The following is a 20,574-nucleotide window of genomic DNA, read 5'->3' as shown; positions in this document are numbered from 1 at the left end:
AGCTCCTCGGGTTATTCTGAGAGGCTGGCATTCAGGAGCATTAGATTCAGTCGGATGGCATCAATTCAGCGGTGTACAAGTCAAACGGATATCTCTGATGCTGTTATAGATGCTACACATAATGAAAGAAAGAGTTTCCACTGGATTCTTCTTGAAAATTTTCATTTAGACCCTTAAAATCCTGCAGATCTTGTATTACCTATTCTTTGTGCCCTTTGAGGAGGGGACAGGGGGCCTATAAAACTCGCAGGCCTTGTGAATTTAAATGACCACCCTGCCCATAGTATTCTCAATAATTGAGTTATAAAATTAACTTAAATTGGCCTTTAGATTCGTCTAAAAGTTGCTGAATATCAAATATAAAATTATTGAACAATGTAAAATATTTTTTTTTACTGTATTCTAAAGCTTGACAAAGACTGACCTTTCACATGAAAAAAAGCATGATTCAGTTAAAAACTTAGTAAGATTGGTAAGATGGCTGGTAAGATTTTTTAATTACTTTGAAAGTCTTTTATAGTCAATAGACGACAAGTCAAGTCAAGACACTATTATTTGTATAGCGCTTTTATCAATGAAAATTGTGTCAAAGCAGCTTTACATCAGCTTGATATAAACCGGGTGGCTTTACATCAGCTTTACAGTATTTAGACGGGGAAATAGTGTCGAAATAGTGTCATTCTCCTCTGCTTTGGCCGGACAAAATCAGCAGTTTAAATCTAGGCTGCAGCAGAGTCAGATTGTGCAAAGAACTCATCTGGTTCCTGTGGTGTTGTCCTGATGGCAGTCTAGGAGACAGGGTCTTCACTGGGGATCAGTCTCTGGGGCTCATCTAGTTGTCCTGGTCTCCGCTGGCGTTCAGGGCAGAGGTTATCTCTAAGTGCTGATCCACCATCTGATCTGGATACGGACTGGATCCGGGTGGCTGCTAGATTGTTCCAGAGTTTGGGCGCTAAATAGGAAAACGATCTCCCGCCCGCAGTCAATTTTCATATTCTAGGTATTATCAAATGGCCATAGTTTTGAGATTGCAGCGGACGTGCAGGACTATAATGTGATAAGAGCTCAATACTGAGGTGCCAAACCATTCAGGGCCTTATAGGTATAAATTAGCAAGATCTTAAAATGTATACAATGTTTAATAGGGAGCCAGTGCAGTTTTGACAGAACTGGGCTACTGTGGTCATACTTCCTGTTTCTAGTAAGAACTCTAGCTGCTGCATTTTGAACCAGCTGGAGCTTGTTTATTAAATGCGCAGAGCAGCCACCCAATAAAGCATTACAATAATCTAGCCTCGAGGTCATGAACGCATGAATAATATTTCTGCATTTGACATTGAGAGCATAGGTCATAATTTAGATATATTTTTAAGATGGAAAAATGCAGTTTTACAAATGCTAGAAACATATTTTTCGAAGGAAAGATTGCTATCAAAAAAGTATGCCTAGGTTCCTAACTGATGACGAAGAAATTATTATTTATTATTTGTTAACTACTCTTGTTCTTGGGTGTCTATGAAGACAATTTTAACTTGTTCTTAGAAAGTGGGGGCTGGTACACTCTGTAATTGTGAAAAAACAGTCAGAGGGTTGCCAGATTGTAGCCACTTATTCCCCAGGCCACATATAATCTGCTAGCCTGTGTGACAGTGAGAGAGCCGTAATGAGATTATGTGCTTGGCTGTGCTCTCTCTGTTTAGTCACTGATGGCAAATATCAGTGAAGTGATTACAGAGTGAGGGAACACTGATGCACACACAGAAACACAGCCACACACACATAAAGCGCAGTGTATCGTGTTTGTACGCTGTCATGTCCCCGGGGCCCGATGGGTTTTAAGAGCTGTGAATAGAGCAGCTGCTTCCTCATGATCTAAAGGTCAGAAATACAATAGAGTGTCAAACCCCAATGAAGTGCTTTCACTACACGCTATAATAGCCTTTAAACCCCAGAGGATAGACCTGCATCACACCCTGATGCCGCATACAGGAATGGCATGATTTGGATGGATGTTTAGATTTTGGGTTACACTTTATTTTAAGGTGTTCTCTTTGCAGTGTAACTATACATTTAAGTGCTGAGTAATATTAATAAACTACATGTTCTTACTATATGGTTAAGGTTAGGATTAGGGTTCATTATTTATTGTTATTATAATAGTAAGTATTATAACATGTAACAAGGACATTTTAAAATAAAGTTTTACCAGATTTAGTTTTTTGGTGCTTACTAAGGCAAGCATCACTATTACCGGTCTTAATCGTTAGGGTTAAGGATTTTAACAAACCTCCACTAAATATTTAGCATGCATTTAACTAACTAGTCCTATAATATTAGTGACCCTGGACCACAAAACCAGTCATGAGGGTCATTATTTTGTATTTATACATTATGTGAAAGCTGAATAAATAAGCTTTTCATTGATATATGGTTTGTTAGGATAGGACAGTGTTTGGCTGAGATACAACTATTTGAAAATCTGGTATCTGAGGGTGCAAACAAAATCTAAATATTGAAGTTCTTAGTAATACATATTACTTATCAAAAATTAAGTTTTGATATATGTACAGTAGGACATTTTCTAAATATCTTCATGGAGCATTATATTTATTTAATATCCTAATGATTTTTGGCATATAAGAAAAATCGATAATTTCTACCCATACAATGTATTGTTGTATATACCCGCGCTACTTATTTTGTGCTCCAGGGTCATTTGTGCTACAGACATCAAAGACACTTCAACACAATAAATTACATGTTTATGATTGAATTGATTTTTTTGTATTTCATATTTATTGAAGCTGTAACATTGCTGTATTGTTTTTTACAGGCATGAGCGGATCAATACTCGCAAAACCCTGATCATTGAGAGCTGTCCTGATGATGATCTGGTGAACCTGGAGGTTTTAGATGAGGTATTTAGATGATTTAGCTGAAATCTAAAGAAAGGCTTTTAATTTCTTTATCATACAGAAATATTTTTATTTTGATGTAAAGTCAACATAAAATCTAAATGGACCTTATTTGCTTTCTTAATACGTGTTCCTGGACGTATTGTAGATCAAGTTTTCCAAATAATTGCATAACTCCATTAAAATGCATTATGAAAACATAACATAACATTATGAAAGTAAAATGAGTTGCAGTTAGCATTTTATATTGACTTTAAAATGTAATGGAATTCAGTTACAAACTATTACTAAACTGTCTGCTCAAATTATGTGAATTCAGTGAATCTTGTAGTATAAACAACAAAGAAACATTTCCATCTCCAGCATTTCTCTTTTTTAGGAAATAATCATTACACATCTTCAGAGGCGATATCAGGAGCTGCAGATCTACACATACGTGGGTGATATCCTCATAGCGCTTAACCCTTTCCAGAACCTCAACATCTACTCTCCACAGGTGAGAGGAGCAACATCAGGCTGTGCACTAAAGCATAATTTATGTCTAAAGCAGACCATCTTTGTTTAAATCATGTGTACAATGTGTAATTCATGCTTGGTGTTGTGGGGAGCCACTTCAAGTTGGCTTTCTGAATCAAAGCTTCCTTGTAGAGAGAGAACTAAGATGTAGTTTCATGTCTAAAAGCGCCTCTGTTCTCAGTTCTCAAAGCTCTATCATGGGATGAAACGCTCCACTAACCCCCCGCACATCTTTGCCACTGCTGATGCAGCCTATCAGAGCATGGTCACCCTCTCCAAAGACCAGGTACTGCTTTCTGTGTGTCTGCACTCTTATTCCTAAAACAATATAGAGTATATATAAGATATATACGGTTCAGTGACATAGTAGACTGACTTAAATATAGTTTTAAATATTTATGTAGGGTTCACCAGTGGTCTCTTTCTCTTTAAACAGTGTTCATTCTAGTTTAATTGAGAGAGAGGCAAAAAATATATTTTTATTCAGCAAGGACACATAAAATTAATTAAAAAGTGAAAGTAAAGACTTTTACAACATCTAAAAAATGTATAAATGCCATTTGAACATTATATATTAATGAAAAACTATTTGGGGGAAAAACAATATTTCCAGAAAAATATTAATCACAAAACTGTTTTCAATAATAATAAGTTTCTTGAGCTGCATATCAGCATGTTAGACTAATTTCTGAAAGATCACGTGACCCAAAAAGACTAATGGCTGCATTTGAATATATATTAATTAGAATGCAATTTTACTGTTTTTACTTTATTGATCAAATAAATGAATGCGAAACTTCTTTCCAAAATGCTGGGGAAAAAAAACCTTACAGACCCCAAACTTTTTAATTGTAGTGTAGATGCATCATAGGAGAATTGTTTTTTTATTTTTTTTTATTTTTATGAACCAGGTGTCTACCAGTTTTCCAGATTTCTATCAGATCTCACATTATATTGTTTTGCATTTTGTTTAATAATATTCTATGGTGTCGTTTGGATTTAATTTTTTTTTTTGAATATACAATGGTTGACCTTTTCATATAATTTCTTCCAATTTCATGTCTAGCAAAAAAATTAATAAATACAAATATACATCAATATACAAAAAAAAAAAGAAAAACACCATATTAGTACTTCTGTGTATGTTAATCTATGTGGAATGAGTGTTTAAATATTTGTTTTTGTTTTTTGTCTTGTGTAGTGTATAATCATTAGTGGAGAAAGTGGAGCGGGTAAAACTGAGAGTGCCCACCTCATAGTCCAACATCTCACATTTCTGGGCAAAGTTGAGTACTCACATCTTTTATACTTCAGCTAACACACTTCATACAAACACTACTGTGTGTGCTTTAAGAAATGCTTCAGGAACAGATCGATGTGTTTTATAATGAGATTCCTGATCATTTTCCCTCTAGTGATGTACTCATCTATGACTGTAAGATTCACAGATCAAAAATCTGGGTCACACTCTTTAAACATCATCTGTTGTTTCTATTTCAAGGCTAATAATCGTACACTTCGTGAGAAGATTCTTCAGGTGAATCCCCTGGTGGAGGCGTTTGGTAATGCATGCACGGCCATTAACGATAACTCCAGCCGCTTCGGAAAGTACCTGGAGATGAAGTTCACACCTACAGGGGCCGTGATGGGTGCTAAGATATCTGAGTATCTTCTGGAGAAGTCAAGAGTCATCAAACAGGCTACGTGAGGAACCACTGTGCCTAGATCTGTGGCCATTTTTTAACACTGATTACTATTCACAGCTTATATTTTTAATTTGCAGGGGCGAGAAAAACTTCCACATATTTTACTACATCTATGCTGGCCTTTACCACCAAGACAACCTCAAGAAATACAGGCTACCCAATAAAACTCCCCCCAGGTTTGTATGTTTATTTGAAGTGAAAGAGACTCTTGTAAAGATGTGTAATTCTGATCATGTATCTACAGTGTCACTGACAGAGATTCACGTTACTTTTCTGTTCTTTCAGATACATTGACTCTGTTAATGGTAAAGTAATGCAGGATATCATCTCTAGCAAACTCTACAAGGAGCAGTTTGATGCCATTCAGGACTGTTTCCGTATCATAGGATTTACTGAAGAGGTACAGCTGGAATTCTGATTTATATTTCTTAATCCTGTACACTTATTAAAGGGATAGTTCACCCCCAATGATTTATATTTATATACAGGAAGTGAATTCTGTGTACAGAATTCTATCAGCCATTTTAAACACAGGAAATATTGAGTTTACATCCACCAGCTCCCAACATCAGAGCGACAAGAGCGAGGTGCCTGACTCTGAGGCCCTAGATAATGGTAAGAGCCTTAATAAGATGATTAAATACAAAAATTGCTGTAAACAATGTAAAATATATCATAACACAATCAACAATCTCCTTGAATACATATACAGCTAGTTAGTTTCTGGGTTTGCATCAACAGAACCCACATTCTCCTAATGAAATAAACCTCACGGATGTGTTATAAATAAATTGAATTTTGAAAGACAAAAGATGAGAGGCATAGGTCCATTCCTGATGTTCCTCTGTCTGTATCTGTTGTGTTCAGCGGCCGCTCTGCTCAGTATCGGCTCTGAGGAGCTTCAGGAAGCTTTGACCTCCCACTGCGTTGTAACTCGAGGAGAAACCATCATTCGCACCAACACCGTGGACAAGGCCACTGATGTGAGAGATGCCATGTCTAAAGCCCTGTATGGACGCCTCTTCAGCTGGATAGTGAACCGCATTAATGCACTGCTGCAGTCGGACACTAACATCTGGTACGATAAAATATTACCGTCATTATCAAGGACGCATCCTTCGGTTTAATGTTAAAATATACCCAAGACTACCATTTTAGACCAATTTGAACTTAAATTTCACGATGGTCTTAAAGAAATAGTTTACTAAAAAATGAAAATACTGTCATCACCCCATGAAAATGAAATGCATCTAATGTGCACTTGCTATGTCGAATCTTAAAAGTATATTTTTAAATAACTGTCATAAAAGGGATAGTTCACACCAAAATGAACATTTTGTCATCATTTACTCACCCTCAAGTTGTTCAAAACAGAAGAAGATATTTTGAAGAATATTGGGTTACACTTTATTTTAAGGTGTTCTTGTTACAGTGTAATTATACATTTAAGTGCTGAGTAATATTAATTAACTACATGTACTTACTATATGGTTAGGATTATGGTTACTTGCATATGCATAATTTATTGTTATTATAATATTAAGTACATGTAACGTGTAACAAGGACACCTTAAAATAAAGTGTTACCAAATATTGTTAACCAAACAGTTGCTGGTAGCCATTGACTTCCATAACAGGAAGACAAATACTATGGAAATCAATGGCTACCAGCAACTGTTTGGTTACCAACATTCTTCAAAATATTTTTTTCTGTTTTCAGAAAAAAATGTGTGATTTTAGGGTGAACTATCACATGGGCTTTTATTTATTTATTTATGACTATCTGCAAGAACCGAAAAAATAGCTACAATTAGAATTTAAAGTACACTACAGTGGACATTCAATACAATTAAGCACACTTCATTTTCACATATATTTGCTGTACTCCTAGCCTGTTTTTTTCAGCTTATGTTCCGTTGAGCTCATCTTTGTTGATTGACTTTTACCTCAAGTTAATTTAACGATAACTTCAAGGTAAATTCTAAGCTTTGATCCCAATCTTGCTCCTTGAATCTTTCCGTTACGGATGCGTTTACATGCGCAAGCGTCACCTCCAGCGATGACCTCCAGTCTAACCACCACAAAGCTCAGAATATTAATATCCACAGCAAAAGAAGAAAAGAGCTACAAAAAAAGAGGTTTTTATAAATTTTTGATACAGAGTTACATTGAAAAAATAATATGCAGATGATTAAAAAGATTTCAGAGAGTGGAAAAGCCGTTCATTGATCCGAGCGAATCCTGTCAGACATCAGCCACGGGCTTGTCAGAGAAACTCACGTCTTCCACCTCCATACACACCATCCAAATTCTGCCATTTCCACTCCAATCTGCAGCGCGTTCAGCATTATTACCACTAATAACCTGTTAGCGGGAGCAGAAGGTGACCCCTGGTCGCTGTCTGAGGAGTTTGGAGGAGATCACGACTGACTGAATGTTCAGAGACAAGCGTCCAAGCTCTTGGTAAACTGAAATGCCACGCTCACTCCGACCTGTGTTTTCAAAGCTCTTTGTTTTTGTGTTTTTTTGGTTGACAGGTCGTAAAATATTTAGTTGTTTGGGTCATTAGAGTGCTTAAGGCCTTAATGTGTTGTGACGGTTGGATAATGTTTGGCTCTTCGTGTCTTTGAAGTGCGGCTGAGAGTGGAATGAACGTAGGGATTTTGGACATCTTTGGTTTCGAAAACTTCAAGAAGAACTCATTTGAGCAGCTGTGTATCAACATTGCTAATGAACAGATCCAGTTCTACTTCAATCAACACATCTTTGCGCTGGAACAGGTGAGACTCTCTCTGGGTTTATCTTAAACCCGCCACTTTTATCTTTGAATACATCTGCATCAGTTTAAATGGCAAAGAAAGAAATGGAAATTTCAAAAATCTGTGAAAGGTTTATTGATATTTTCTCATTTCATTATTTATTTATAAAGCACATTTAAAAACAACCCAAGGTTGACCAAAGTGCTGTACAGATCAGGAAGCTCAAATAAAAAACAAAATCTATAACAATCTATAAAACAACATACATAAAATTAGAATAGTACATTAAAGACCCAGAAGATGTGTTTTGATTTAAAAGAGGAGAGTGATGACACCATTCGGATCAATACCAGAAGGCTATTCCAGAGTTTAGGGCCCGCTATCGCGAAAGCACGGTCTCCACGATGTTTTAACCTCGATCTGCAAACAGATAGTTGCTCCAAGGTTGCTGGATCTAAGTGACCTGGATGTATTATGACAACGTAAAAGATCAGATAAATGAGTTGGAGCTAGGCCGTGTAATGCTTTAAAAACAAAAACAATTATTCTCAGTTTGACTGGTAGCCATGGCAGAGAAGTTAATATGGGAGAAATGTGATCGAATTTAATATAAGAACTTAAGTTGCCACGGTCAAGATCACCTCAGTCATAAAAATTACTTGGACCAAACAGTAATACTGTTTAAGAATTTTATTCTCATTTAAGGCCAAAAAATTGTGTGTAAGTCATAATTTCACTGCCTGTAAACATGCTAGCAGGACCTCTATGGAGCTTGAATCATTATGTTTAAAGGGCAGGTACAATTTGGTGTCGTCAGCGTATAAGTGAAAAGATATTCCACATTTTAAAAAGATAGAACCCAATGGTAGCAGGTATAAAGAAAACAATGTTGGAGCAATAATAGATCCCTGCGGAACACCACAGGAGAGATGTGCTGCTGAGGAAGTGTGGTTTACAATGCATACAGAGAACTTCCTGTTAGTTAAAAGGACTGAAACCAATTTAGAATGGTGCCCTGAATGCCTACAAGATTTTCCAGTCAGGAAATAAGAATTGTATGATCAACCATATTGAAAGCTGAGCTGAGATGTAAAAGGACCAGAGCAATAGTACTCCCATTATCTCTAGCCAGCATAATGTCATTTGTAACTTTCAATAGAGCAGATTCGGTTCTGTGAAGTTTTCTGAATCCTGACAGAAAAGTAACATATAGTGAATTAAATTCCAGAAAAGAATGTAGTTGAGTCAATACAGCCTTTTCCAAAAGTTTTGAAATGAAAGGGAGATCAGAAATTGGTCTGAAATGACATAAATAAGGCACATCAAGATTTGGTTTCTTCAAAAGAGGAGTGACTGAAGCATGTTTTAGGCAGTCAGGGAACGTACCAGTACTCAAACACGTTAATAAAAAACAGGAGATCAGGCCCTAGTATCAACAATTTGCTTAAAAAAGTGTGATGGAATACTATCATACGGACAAAAAGTAGGTTTCAGCCTTGTCTTTCAACAAAAAAAAAAAAAACGACAGAAAGTTTTCACATAGGAGATCATACACATCAGGGAAAACATCAACAGCAGGATATAAAACAGCGTCTATAGTTGAAAATAAAACTCTTGGTCTGTGTTGATTTTTTTGAGACAATTTCTTAAAGAAATTTAGATTTAGCAGACTTAACAGCTTTCTGGAAAACAGAGAGAGACTCCCTTAAAATGTCATAGGGCACCTGCAACTTGTCCTTATGCCATTTGCGTTCTGCTCATCTACAATTTCGTTGAAGTGAACAAATAGATTAATTAAACCAAGGAGCAGATTTTTTAGTAGAACGCTTCATCTTCAGGGGAGCAATGTTGTTAACGATGCTCAGGCAGGTGTTACTAAAAAAACTGAAAATATGCATCAGCATCAGAGCTTTCTGAGAACCGGTTTGTGATTGACAATTCATCAACTGCCTTGTAAGCAGCAGCAAAGTCCTCGCGGGCTGTAGGAGAAAAGTAGCGAACCCAACGGTCCTGAGCAGATGTAGTACTTGGTCGACAAGGAAGGGCAGTAGTGAAAGTCACAGATTTTTTCCTCAGCAGAAACTCAGTGTCTCTAGAAATGTTGTTGTTCAGTATTTCAAGTGGTCTGAGTTTTTCTTGTGATCAAGAATTAGTTAAATCAGTGAGTCGTGTCATACCTTGCTTCACGACTGCCACTTGTGTAAAAGAAATGCATTTAATTCAATCAAATACTTGTATTGTACTTCAAATATTTAAAGGCTTTTTTAAACTGGACTTGCAGATAATAGTATTTATTAAATAATTGGCCACTTAGGTGTACTTAAAGCTGCAGTCCGTAACTTTTTTGATTTCAGAATTTATATAATAAGCAAGTACACCATGAATCAATTTTCCAAACCGTGTTTTTCTGTTTATTAACCACTAGAGTGCCAAAGGTTACGGACTGCAGCTTTAAAGAGAGTACACTTTTAAATGGTTGTTTCTACACATTAAGTTTTCAAATCTTGCATGGAACTACAGTAAAATGTTCTCGAAGCAAATCAATGTGTCTAGTGTACACTTCATTTGCAGAAAAAAAGCAATTAGTACACTTGCACATTCAGACTAGTGTTGCTAAAATCTTTGATTTTGCAGGGTTTGTCAAAATGAAGGCATTTCTTTATAATTACCACTGTGAAAAAATAAAATACTTTAAAAGAATATAATATAATGTTTTCTGACTAATTATTTATCTGCAATTAAATGAAAATGCTTATAGTTTAACATTTATATTAAATGCAATTAGCTGAACCTTAGAGTGTTGTTGTTGATGTTGCTGTTCTTTTTGACATCTTTAAATGTAATTTCATCATCATGTATTTTTTTAACAAATGTGTCTGTGTGTTTTTTGTTCAGATCGAGTATCAGAGTGAGGGTGTTGATGCCAGTCTGGTGGAATATGAGGACAACAGGCCCATTCTGGACATGTTTCTTCAGAAGCCCATGGGTTTACTGTCTCTGCTGGATGAGGAGAGCCGTTTCCCACAGGCCACCGACCAAACGCTCGTCGGTAATGCTCAGCTGCTTCATGTAAAATCACTTACATGATGTTCAGCATGCATTCATTTTTAAGAATAATGCTAATAGCAGATCAGTATTAACTGAATAGTGGCATTTAAATATTTATTTAATCTTGAGATGAGAGGTCAGTTTGATAAGATTCTTCACTCACCTTCAGTTTTTGTTACATAGATAAGTTTCAGGATAACCTGAGAAACAAGTACTTCTGGACACCCAAGCGTGTGGAGCTTTGCTTCGGGATCCAGCATTATGCTGGCAAGGTAAAGAGAAAACTATTTCATGAAATCTCATCTAGCGTTTTTTGTTTTTTTTTGCAGGACCTACAGCTTCATATGAAAACTCACACTCTTCTTATTAAAATGAGTGCAAACAACTCAATTCACTTTAAACAATTAATGTACCTTAAGTTAACCACAAGAACATTTTTTTTTTTTTTACTTTTTTGGGGGGAAACATCTCTTATGTTCACCAAGACTGCATTTATTTGATCAAAATAATATATTAATAATATTATGAAATATTAAAAAAATATATTGAAAAACTATTTTCACTATTTTTTTTTATTTATTTATCAGAAACTGTGAAAGGTTCTTAGGTTAAATTAGGCTTTTAGGACAAAATCAGTTTGAAATAGAAGTCTTTGGTAAACAGATTGATCTTTACTGTTCTTTTGATCGATTTAATGCATCATTGCTGAATATATTTTCTTAAAAAATAAAATGTTACTGACCCCAGACTTTTAACTGTAGTGTATATATAATCAACATCATATTTAAACAGTTACTATTGCAGTAATTCGTTAACACATTAACCCTGTTGTATCAAAATATAAAGATTTCCTGCAGTTTCACAAGTAAAAGTATGTAATAATGAAATGCCTTGTCATAGGCGGAAATCTTGATTTCTTCAAAAGATCTTGGGGGTCGGGGGGGGCAAGACCCCCCCCCCCCCCCCCCCCCCCCCCTAAAAATATGATTTAAAAAACCACGCTGTGTATTGTAAATAATGTTTTATACTTAAAATAATTGTGTAAGTAGTAAAACAACACAAACGCAAACGGGGGCAAAAATGTGTTTTAAGTTTAGAAACATTTTGAGTCTCCCCCTCCCTTGCCTCACAGTGCTTTGGTCAAAATGCTTTCCTCTTTTATATCACACACACAAGTCAAGAGATAATAAATCTCAATAATTGTGGAGCTCCAGTAAGTAATGCTGTCAATTGGCTATTTTATTCACTTAAACAGCGGATAAAGTTATTATTTTTATAGAGCAGCGTGTTTCTGAGAGCGCACGTCTGGTTTTGTGTGAGAGCAAAGAAAATCTGCGTGCTAGGGAAGAGATTATTTTAATTTGCTTTCGTGCTACAATGCGCTCTCGACATTTGTCATTAAAATAACACCTTAGTCTCCCTGCTACACTAACAGTAGTAGCTTTCCTCTGTGTATACATCCTTACAAGAACAATTTTAGCTGTATTATTTGTGCCCCCTTCAAAAACTGTTCTTGAGAAATTGTATGTATATTGTCCCCCCCTACTGTTAGATGAAATTTACGCCCCTGTGTCTTGTGTCTTTCTGTCAGGTGTTGTATAATGTCAGTGGTTTTCTGGAGAAGAACCGGGACACTCTTCCTGCAGATATTGTGGTGGTTTTGAGGACGTCAGAGAACAAGCTTCTGCAGCAGCTGTTTTCCAGCCCTCTGACTAAAACAGGTACCAGAATCATTCAGTATTATCACGTGAGCTGTTCGTGTCACGTCTTCTGTCACCTCTCTAGCCAATCAGAACTGATTGTCAGGCCAACTGTATCCCAGAGTTCTCTTGACAAATAGTGCAGTGCCACAGAGCATCTAGGAGGCTGGAACAGAGTGTCAGATTAATGGAAATGCAGTAATGGTGTTACAATTTTCCCAATTGCTTGAGATGCTTCACACCCCATTTTCACCGTCCAGAGGTCACTGGGTCAAGTCAGGGCCAATGGGTGAGAGCTACGTTAAAATCCATGACAGTGGATTGTAAAAGGTTAAGAGCTGGTGGGGTAAATGTTTGTTGCTAAATGATAAAGCAGTCATTGGAAAGTGATGTTCACACCTCAGCCCAGACATCTGTTGTAGTAAAGAATGATTCTCTTTGTCAGTGTCATTTTGCTCCAATAAAGGTCAATCTCAGATCCACAGAACAGCTGAGAGATCACATTACTGAGAGAATATTTCCATAAATATAGGATACAAAATAAATGGTCTTAAATATGTATGAGGTATTAGTATGAAATCAATTAGTATTAAAATATATGAAAACATTAAGAATGGATAATTGGGTTTAAAGTAACAGGATTTTAGATTTAGCCCAAATAAAGCTAGCTTTGGGGTCAATAAGATTTATTTATTTTTTAAGTAATGCTTTTATTCAACAAGAATGCATTAAATTGTGAATAAATATTTATAAAATATTGCAAAATAATTATATTTCAAATCAATTCTGTTCTTTTAAACTATTCTTCAATAATCCTAAAAAATTACTCAATAAAAACCCTATAAAATAATAATAACAATACATAATAGTAAGAACAAATAACACACATACTAACAATAACACACATAATAATTCTTAAGCATCAAATCAGCATAATAGAATGATTTCTGAAGGATCATGTGACACTGAAGACTGGAGTAAAGATGATGAAAATTCAACTTTGCATCACAGGAATAAATTACATTTTAAAATATATTCAAGTAGAAAAATATACAGTATATATTTTTAATTATGGTAATATTTCATAACATTACTGTTTTACTGTATTTTATAAATGCAGCCTTGATGAAATTAAATGTAGCCATGATAAGAGACTTAAAAAAAAAAGAAACGAAAAAGAAAAAAAAGTTTAAAAAAATATTCAGCAGCCCATTGAAAATGTGTGGTCTGACTCACTGATGTTAAAGTATGATTGTGTGAATGTGCTGTGTGGATGTTCAGACTCAAATACATGAGCTGAATTCTTTATATTGATACTTTGGCCACAGCACAGTCTTTGTCTCTCTCTCTCTTTCTCTGTTTCTCTCTCTTTCTTTATACATACAAATCTCTCCCCCCATTATGGCTGATCTCCAGGCAGAAGAAAAGTGGAATAGAAAGGAAGGATAGAGCTGTGGATGGATGTGTTTTCATTTCCTCTAAGCTGTCCGCTAGGCTCCCGCTGCTTCTCTGCTATCTATTGGAGTTTGGGATATTCCAGAGATAAGATTCTCAAATACCCCGAGGAAGAAAAGCAGCTATTTAGCCCAGTAAACTGCTTTTCCTCTGCTGTCGTTCTGCCAGCCAGGTGCTTAGTAAAGCCAAGAGTTGCTAGACGGTCACTCGACTTAGTGAGGTGTGAATAGGAGCATGCTGGGTAATTATAAGATGTGTATTTTCATACGTCTCTTTAGTTAAGCCATTATGTGGCTGGCCGCTGCCTTTGGCTACCTGTTAATGAGTGTGTTTAATCAGAGCCCAATGAAAAAGATTTGAAGAACCGTGTTTTCAAATGAATGTGCTGAGCTTATAATAAAGTGCTGGATACTTTGCTAAATGGAATAGGATAATTTTTATTGGTCAATTTTGAGGTGTGTGTGTGTGTGTGTGTAGAGAGAGAGAGCTAGAGCTTCCCTTTAGTTTCAAATCATAAGATTTTGAAAATGGTATGAAAAAGGATATGATGGTTTATTTTTTCAGTGAAATTTGAAGTAGATATATTCTAAATGAAAGTAAAAATAAAAATTCATAATAAGCTATTACAAATGGTATCATTGCTTACTTAAATGTGTACATACATATTGTTAACAGGGAACTTTATTTTTCAAAGCATACCACACAACACAGTTTTATTAATATTATTATTATTAGTAGCATTAATATTAGTATTAGGGACTATTATTATTTAATACCACTGCAGGATGAGTGTCTTGTTTTATTATTATTATTATTATTTATTTATTTTTGAGAAAACCACTGACATTTTACAAGACTTGGCAGAGAAATTCAATACAGTTGAAATGCTCAATTACAAACACTTTTACATATTAAATATGAAAAGTTCAGATGCAAAAGCCTATAAGTGCCATTTGAAATTTTCTTCTAAAATTAGTATTTTTCTTAGGCTCCTATGTTTACATTCTGTTATTTCACTTTAATGGCAATAAAAAGAACCTATTCATTGCCATTAAAGTGAAATTGCTGAACCTACACATAGGAGCCTGATAAAAATGCTATATTATATACAGTTAGGTCCATACATATTTGGACACAAGCACAATTTTTTTTTTTATTTTAGCTGTTGACCAAAACATATTCAAGTTGCAGTGATATAATGAATATGGGCTTAAAGTGCACACTCTGAGCTTTAATTTGCTAGGAAATTAAGGTTGCTAGGAAACGCTTATTTTGTTTACTAGGATGAGAGTTGCTGAAATCGCGTTTGGTCTCGTACTGTATCGTGTATCTTGTCAGTGTGTGCACTTGCTTGGCCATTTGTAGTTGATAAACAGGAAAGTGGGTCCAGCTGAATTGAAATGATAATTTGTTGGTTTGGTATAATAAAGGTTATTATACCGCGGCAGCGGTCGCGGCAGTCGTCGTGTGAAGCCCTCTTAGTGTGAAGACCAAAGAGTGTAAAGACCATCGACTCTACCGTGCGACTCCACCGGGCAGGGACACCGGCAAGGGATAGTAGTAGCTTTTTATTTAATTTTTTCATTGATATGTTTATTATTGAAATGTTGTTGTTATATGCATGTGTTAATTTGATTTAATTTCTTTATTTTCTTAAATATGTGGGTAGATAGTATTTATAGAGTTGTAACTTTTTAGTTTTAGTTACTTTTTCTTATTTGTAAGTCGCTTTGGACAAAAGCGTCTGCTAAATGACAAAAGTAAAAAAGTAAAGAGTGTAAAGACCATCGACTCTACCGTGCGACTCCACCGGGCAGGGACACCGGCAAGGGATAGTAGTAGCTTTTTATTTAATTTTTTCATTGATATGTTTATTATTGAAATGTTGTTGTTATATGCATGTGTTAATTTGATTTAATTTCTTTATTTTCTTAAATATGTGGGTAGATAGTATTTATAGAGTTGTAACTTTTTAGTTTTAGTTACTTTTTCTTATTTGTAAGTCGCTTTGGACAAAAGCGTCTGCTAAATGACAAAAGTAAAAAAAGTAAGTAAGTAAGTAATTTGAGGAGGGTATTCTCATGACAATTGGAGGATTGGAGGAATTACAACTCTTTAATATGTACCTCCCTTCATTTTCAAGGGACCATAAGTAATCTGACAGTTTACTCAAAAGCCATTTTATGGACAGACGTGGGCTATTCCTTCATTATTTCTACATCAATTAAGCAGGTAAAAGGTCTGCAGTTGATTCTAAGTGTGTCATATGCATTTGGAAGCTGTTGCTGTGAACCCACATCATGTGGTCAAAGGATCTCTCCATACAAGTCAAACAGACAACTGTTAGGCTTCAAAAACAAAACAAATCCATCAGAGAGCTAGCAGGAACATTAGGAGTGGCCAAATCAACAGTTTGTTACATTCTGAAAAAAAAGAATGCACTGGACATCCACAGAGGACAACAGTAGTGGGTGATCGGAGAATCCTCTCCATGGTAAAACCCCTTTCACAACATCCAGCCAAGAGAAGAACACTCTCCAGGAGGCAGACGTGTCACGGTCAAAGTCTACAATCAAGAAAAGACTTCACCACAAGCAAACAAGGCCAGATTAGACTTTGCCAAAAAAACACCTAAAAAAGCCAGCGCACTTCTGGAAAAGTATTCTTTGGATGGCTGAAATTAAGATCAACCTGTAACAGAATGACGGGAAGAAAAAAGTATGGAGAAGGATTGGTACAGCTCATGATCCACATACAATCATCTGTGAATGTGAAACATGGTGGACCAGTGTGATGGCATGAGCATGCATAGCTTCCAGTGGCACTGGGTTACTGGTGTTTATTGATGATGTGACAAATGACAGAAGCAACTGGATTAATTCTGAAGTGTATCACTCTCTGCCCAGATTCAGTCAAATGCAGCAGAGTTGATTGAGCGGCACTTTATAGTACAAATGGACGATGACCCAAAACATACAGCAAAAGCAACCCTTTTTGAAGGTAAATAGTGGAATATTCTGCAATGGCAGAAGTCAGTCTCCTGATCTCAACCTGATCAAGCATGCATTTAACTTGCTGAAGACAAAACTAAAGGCAGAAAGACCCAGAAATAAACAACAACTGAAGTCAGCTGCAGTAAAGTCTTGGCAAAGCATCACAAAGGAGGAAACCCAGTCTCTGGTGAAGTCCAGACTTAAGGCAGTCATTGCCTGCAAAGAATTATCAACAGAATATTAAAAATGAACATTCTATTTATGATTACATGTATATTTAAAGTCCAATTAGCATCTGAAAATGCTGGGACTGTGTATAAAAATGCTTGTGATTCCTAAGTGTTTTATGTTATATTTTTGCTCAACCCCTTGAATTAAAGCTTAAAGTCTGCACTTCAATTTCATCTTGATTGTTTCATTTTAATTATATTCTGATGACATATAGAGCCAAAATTATGAAAATTGTGTCAGTGTCCAAACATATATACATAAACATGTTAGCAATGGCACAAAATAATGACACAATTTATAAATTCAAAATTATAAGCAATTAAAATTGTATTCATGTATTTTATTCAACTTTACATTCAGATTTGCCATCACAGGAAATCACACAATTAGTCTTGGTGAGCATAAGACATTAAACAAATGAAAAATAAAAATGACAAATCGTACCAAAAGCAAAGCAAAATCTTGCATGGAATGTACACTCCCTTTTAATATAAATCTGGTGTATGCAAAAAACTAATGTTTTTTGATAAGAATAGTGTCTTTGATGTATCTAATATGCTACAAAGAATCACTAAGCCTTTATTTTTAAGAGTGTAGCCATAATCCTCAATACTTAAATCACCTGATCATTTTAATCTGCAGGGCAAAATACCTGGTGGCTTTAATATGCAAATATTTTCATTGTTCTCTGTTTTTTCTGTTATCTTAAAAAATTCTGGAAGAACCTGATTTAATCTGTCCTTGGTGACTTTGTGAAGCTGGTTTTCCTCTTCACAGTGCAGGGTGAGTTCAGACCAGTAGGGGTCAGGCGTGATGATTCAACCACATCTCAATCACAGAACTTCTTTGTATGATACTGTTCAGAAGTCAGTGATGTTTGTAGCATTTGTACATGCTGTAAAATGACTAAATGATCATAAGTCATGTGCCGAATAAATTATGTTTGTTTAAGTGCTATGGAGGTTTATTTAGAAATAAGATTTTTGAAAATAAGATTAAAATTACAACACTTAGCATATTGTGTTTCAATAACGGTCAGTTTATATTGCTAGGCTGTTTTGTTGTACTCTGGGTTACTAATTAATCCTGAGATGCAGGTTTCACATTTTACATTTTTCAATTGTAAACTCTAGGTTAACTTATTTACATATTCATGATTAGTTGATGCATTGTGTTTGTTATTTACACCAATTTAGGTTTATATGAATGTATAAGTAAAAATGGACATTTGATTTTTTCACTCTTCTAAATCACATTTTTACATCACTAATTAATTTTAAATACACCTGCAGTGAAAACGTCTCAGGTTACGTATGTAACCATGGTTCCTTGAAGGGAACGAGACGCTGCGTCGAAAACGCATATGGGAACGCCTTCAGCGTGACCAGGCTCTGAATATGATGTGTAATCAGTCAAACAAGGGCGAGGCGTCACGGGCGGCGTGACGTCACGATCAGGAAGCATATAAGCACGTGCGGCGGAGCCGGCTTCAGCTTCACGTCATGAAGCAAGCGCTGGCAGGGATGCCGGAAGTGTGGCAACGCGACGCAGCGTCTCGTTCCCTTCAGGGAACCATGGTTACATACGTAACCTGAGACGTTCCCTTCCAGGAACTTCGAGCTGCGTCGAAAACGCCTATGGGAACGAGATACCAACGCCGCCAGACTGACAAGTCCCTGCCTGGTGTCAGGACGAAAGGACAGAGGAGCCGGGAGTGGCTCGGATGTCGAGGTCATAGAACCTAACGAAAGTCAGGGGCGTGGACCACCCAGCTGCGTTGCAGATGTCCTGCATGGAACACCTGCCCAGAAGGCCTTGGAGGCCGCCACACCTCGGGTTGAGTGCGCTCTGACTCCCACCGGCGGGGGGAGCTCAGAGGCCTCGTATGCCAAAGCCATGGCACCCACAATCCACCTACTAAGAGGAGGGCTTCGTAGCAGGAAGACCCCTCTTAGGCGGACCATAGCACACGGGCAGCTGGTCCGCTTTCTCCACAGGGAGGACCTGTGGATGTATGCGTCTAGTGCTCGCACTGGACACATACGGTTGTGCTTCTCCTGGTCTGGCTCCCCGAAGGGAGGAGGACAGAAGGCCTGCAGTACGACCGGCTGTGGAACGACCGATGGGACCTTCGGAACATACCCCACGCGGGGGTAGAGGAATACTTTCGCCGAACCGGGCGCAAAGTGAATAGAGGCCGTAGTCAGGGCCTGAAGGTCACTCACGCTCCTCAGAGAGGTGATAGCCAATAAGAAAACGGTCTTGATAGTGAGGAGTCTCTCAGTTATCTCCTGAATGGGCTCGAAAGGTGCATTGCACAGAGCCTCCAGAACCACAGCCAGATCCCACGTAGGGACGAGATCGTACCGGAGGCCTCAGCCTCAGCGCACCGCGGAGGAAACGTGTAACCAGGGGGTGTCTACCCACTGACTGGCCACCGGTAAGGGCGTGGTATGACGAAATAGCTGCCACGTAGACCTTAACAGTGTAATGAGTTACCCCTGCGGAGAAACGGGCCTGCAGGAACTCCAGTACTGCACCAACGGGGCAGTTGACTGGGTCGAGCTGGCGGTCCCCGCACCAAGAAGTGAAGAGCCTCCACTTCAAGGCGTACAGTTTCCTCGTAGAGGGAGCTCTGGATTGGAGGATGGTCTCGACAACCTCGGTTGACAGACCGGAAGCTATGAGCTGTGCCCCCTCAGGGGTCACACCAACAGCTTCCATCACTCCGGGCGAGGGTGCACCTCGGTGCCCCCGGCCTGTGAGAGGAGGTCCCTCCTGACGGGCACTTCCCACGGAGTGCCGTCGAGGAGAGATATCAGGTCCGAGAACCATACTCGGCCCGGCCAGAACGGTGCTACTAACAGTAGACTGACCTCGTCCCGGCGCACTCTCGCCAGAACTCCAGGGAGCAGAGCGATCGGGGGGAAGGCGTACAGACGGAGCCTCGGCCACATCTGTACCATAGCGTCCAGTCCCAGAGGAGCTGGAGGGGTCAGTGAGAACCAGAGAGGACATTGTGCTGACTCTTGAGTCGCAAAGAGGTCCACCTGGGCCTGGCCGAAAATACCCCAAATCTGCTTCACCACCTCGGGGTGAAGCCTCCATTCCCCGGGCCTCAGCCCCTGCCTCGACAGGATGTCTGCTCCCACATTGAGATGCCCAGGTATGTGCATAGCTCTCAGAGATAAGAGCTTGCCCTGGGACCACACAAGGATCTGGTGTGCCAGCTTGTACAAGGGGCGCGACCG

At 37.7% G+C, this 20,574-nt stretch overlaps 1 protein-coding gene across 1 annotated transcript in view; it reads left to right on the top strand.

Annotated features, from left to right (window-relative positions):
- Nucleotides 1–20,574, top strand: part of myo3b (myosin IIIB) — a gene marked incomplete at both ends in the record, with an annotated part of 144,724 nt that overhangs the window by 60,081 nt on the left and 64,069 nt on the right. Inside the window, 13 exons of the mRNA XM_079428644.1 lie at nt 2,834–2,918; nt 3,295–3,411; nt 3,613–3,717; nt 4,633–4,716; nt 4,933–5,135; nt 5,215–5,313; nt 5,423–5,537; nt 5,626–5,752; nt 6,005–6,215; nt 7,770–7,917; nt 10,792–10,945; nt 11,128–11,216; nt 12,536–12,665. Coding sequence (XP_079284770.1) covers nt 2,834–2,918; nt 3,295–3,411; nt 3,613–3,717; nt 4,633–4,716; nt 4,933–5,135; nt 5,215–5,313; nt 5,423–5,537; nt 5,626–5,752; nt 6,005–6,215; nt 7,770–7,917; nt 10,792–10,945; nt 11,128–11,216; nt 12,536–12,665 — 1,667 coding nt within the window. The remainder of the gene's footprint in view (nt 1–2,833; nt 2,919–3,294; nt 3,412–3,612; nt 3,718–4,632; nt 4,717–4,932; nt 5,136–5,214; nt 5,314–5,422; nt 5,538–5,625; nt 5,753–6,004; nt 6,216–7,769; nt 7,918–10,791; nt 10,946–11,127; nt 11,217–12,535; nt 12,666–20,574) is intronic.

The sequence above is a fragment of the Barbus barbus genome (assembly GCF_936440315.1).
Source record: "Barbus barbus genome assembly, chromosome: 11".
NCBI lineage: Eukaryota > Metazoa > Chordata > Actinopteri > Cypriniformes > Cyprinidae > Barbus > Barbus barbus.
This window is presented reverse-complemented; position numbering and strand designations above follow the sequence as displayed.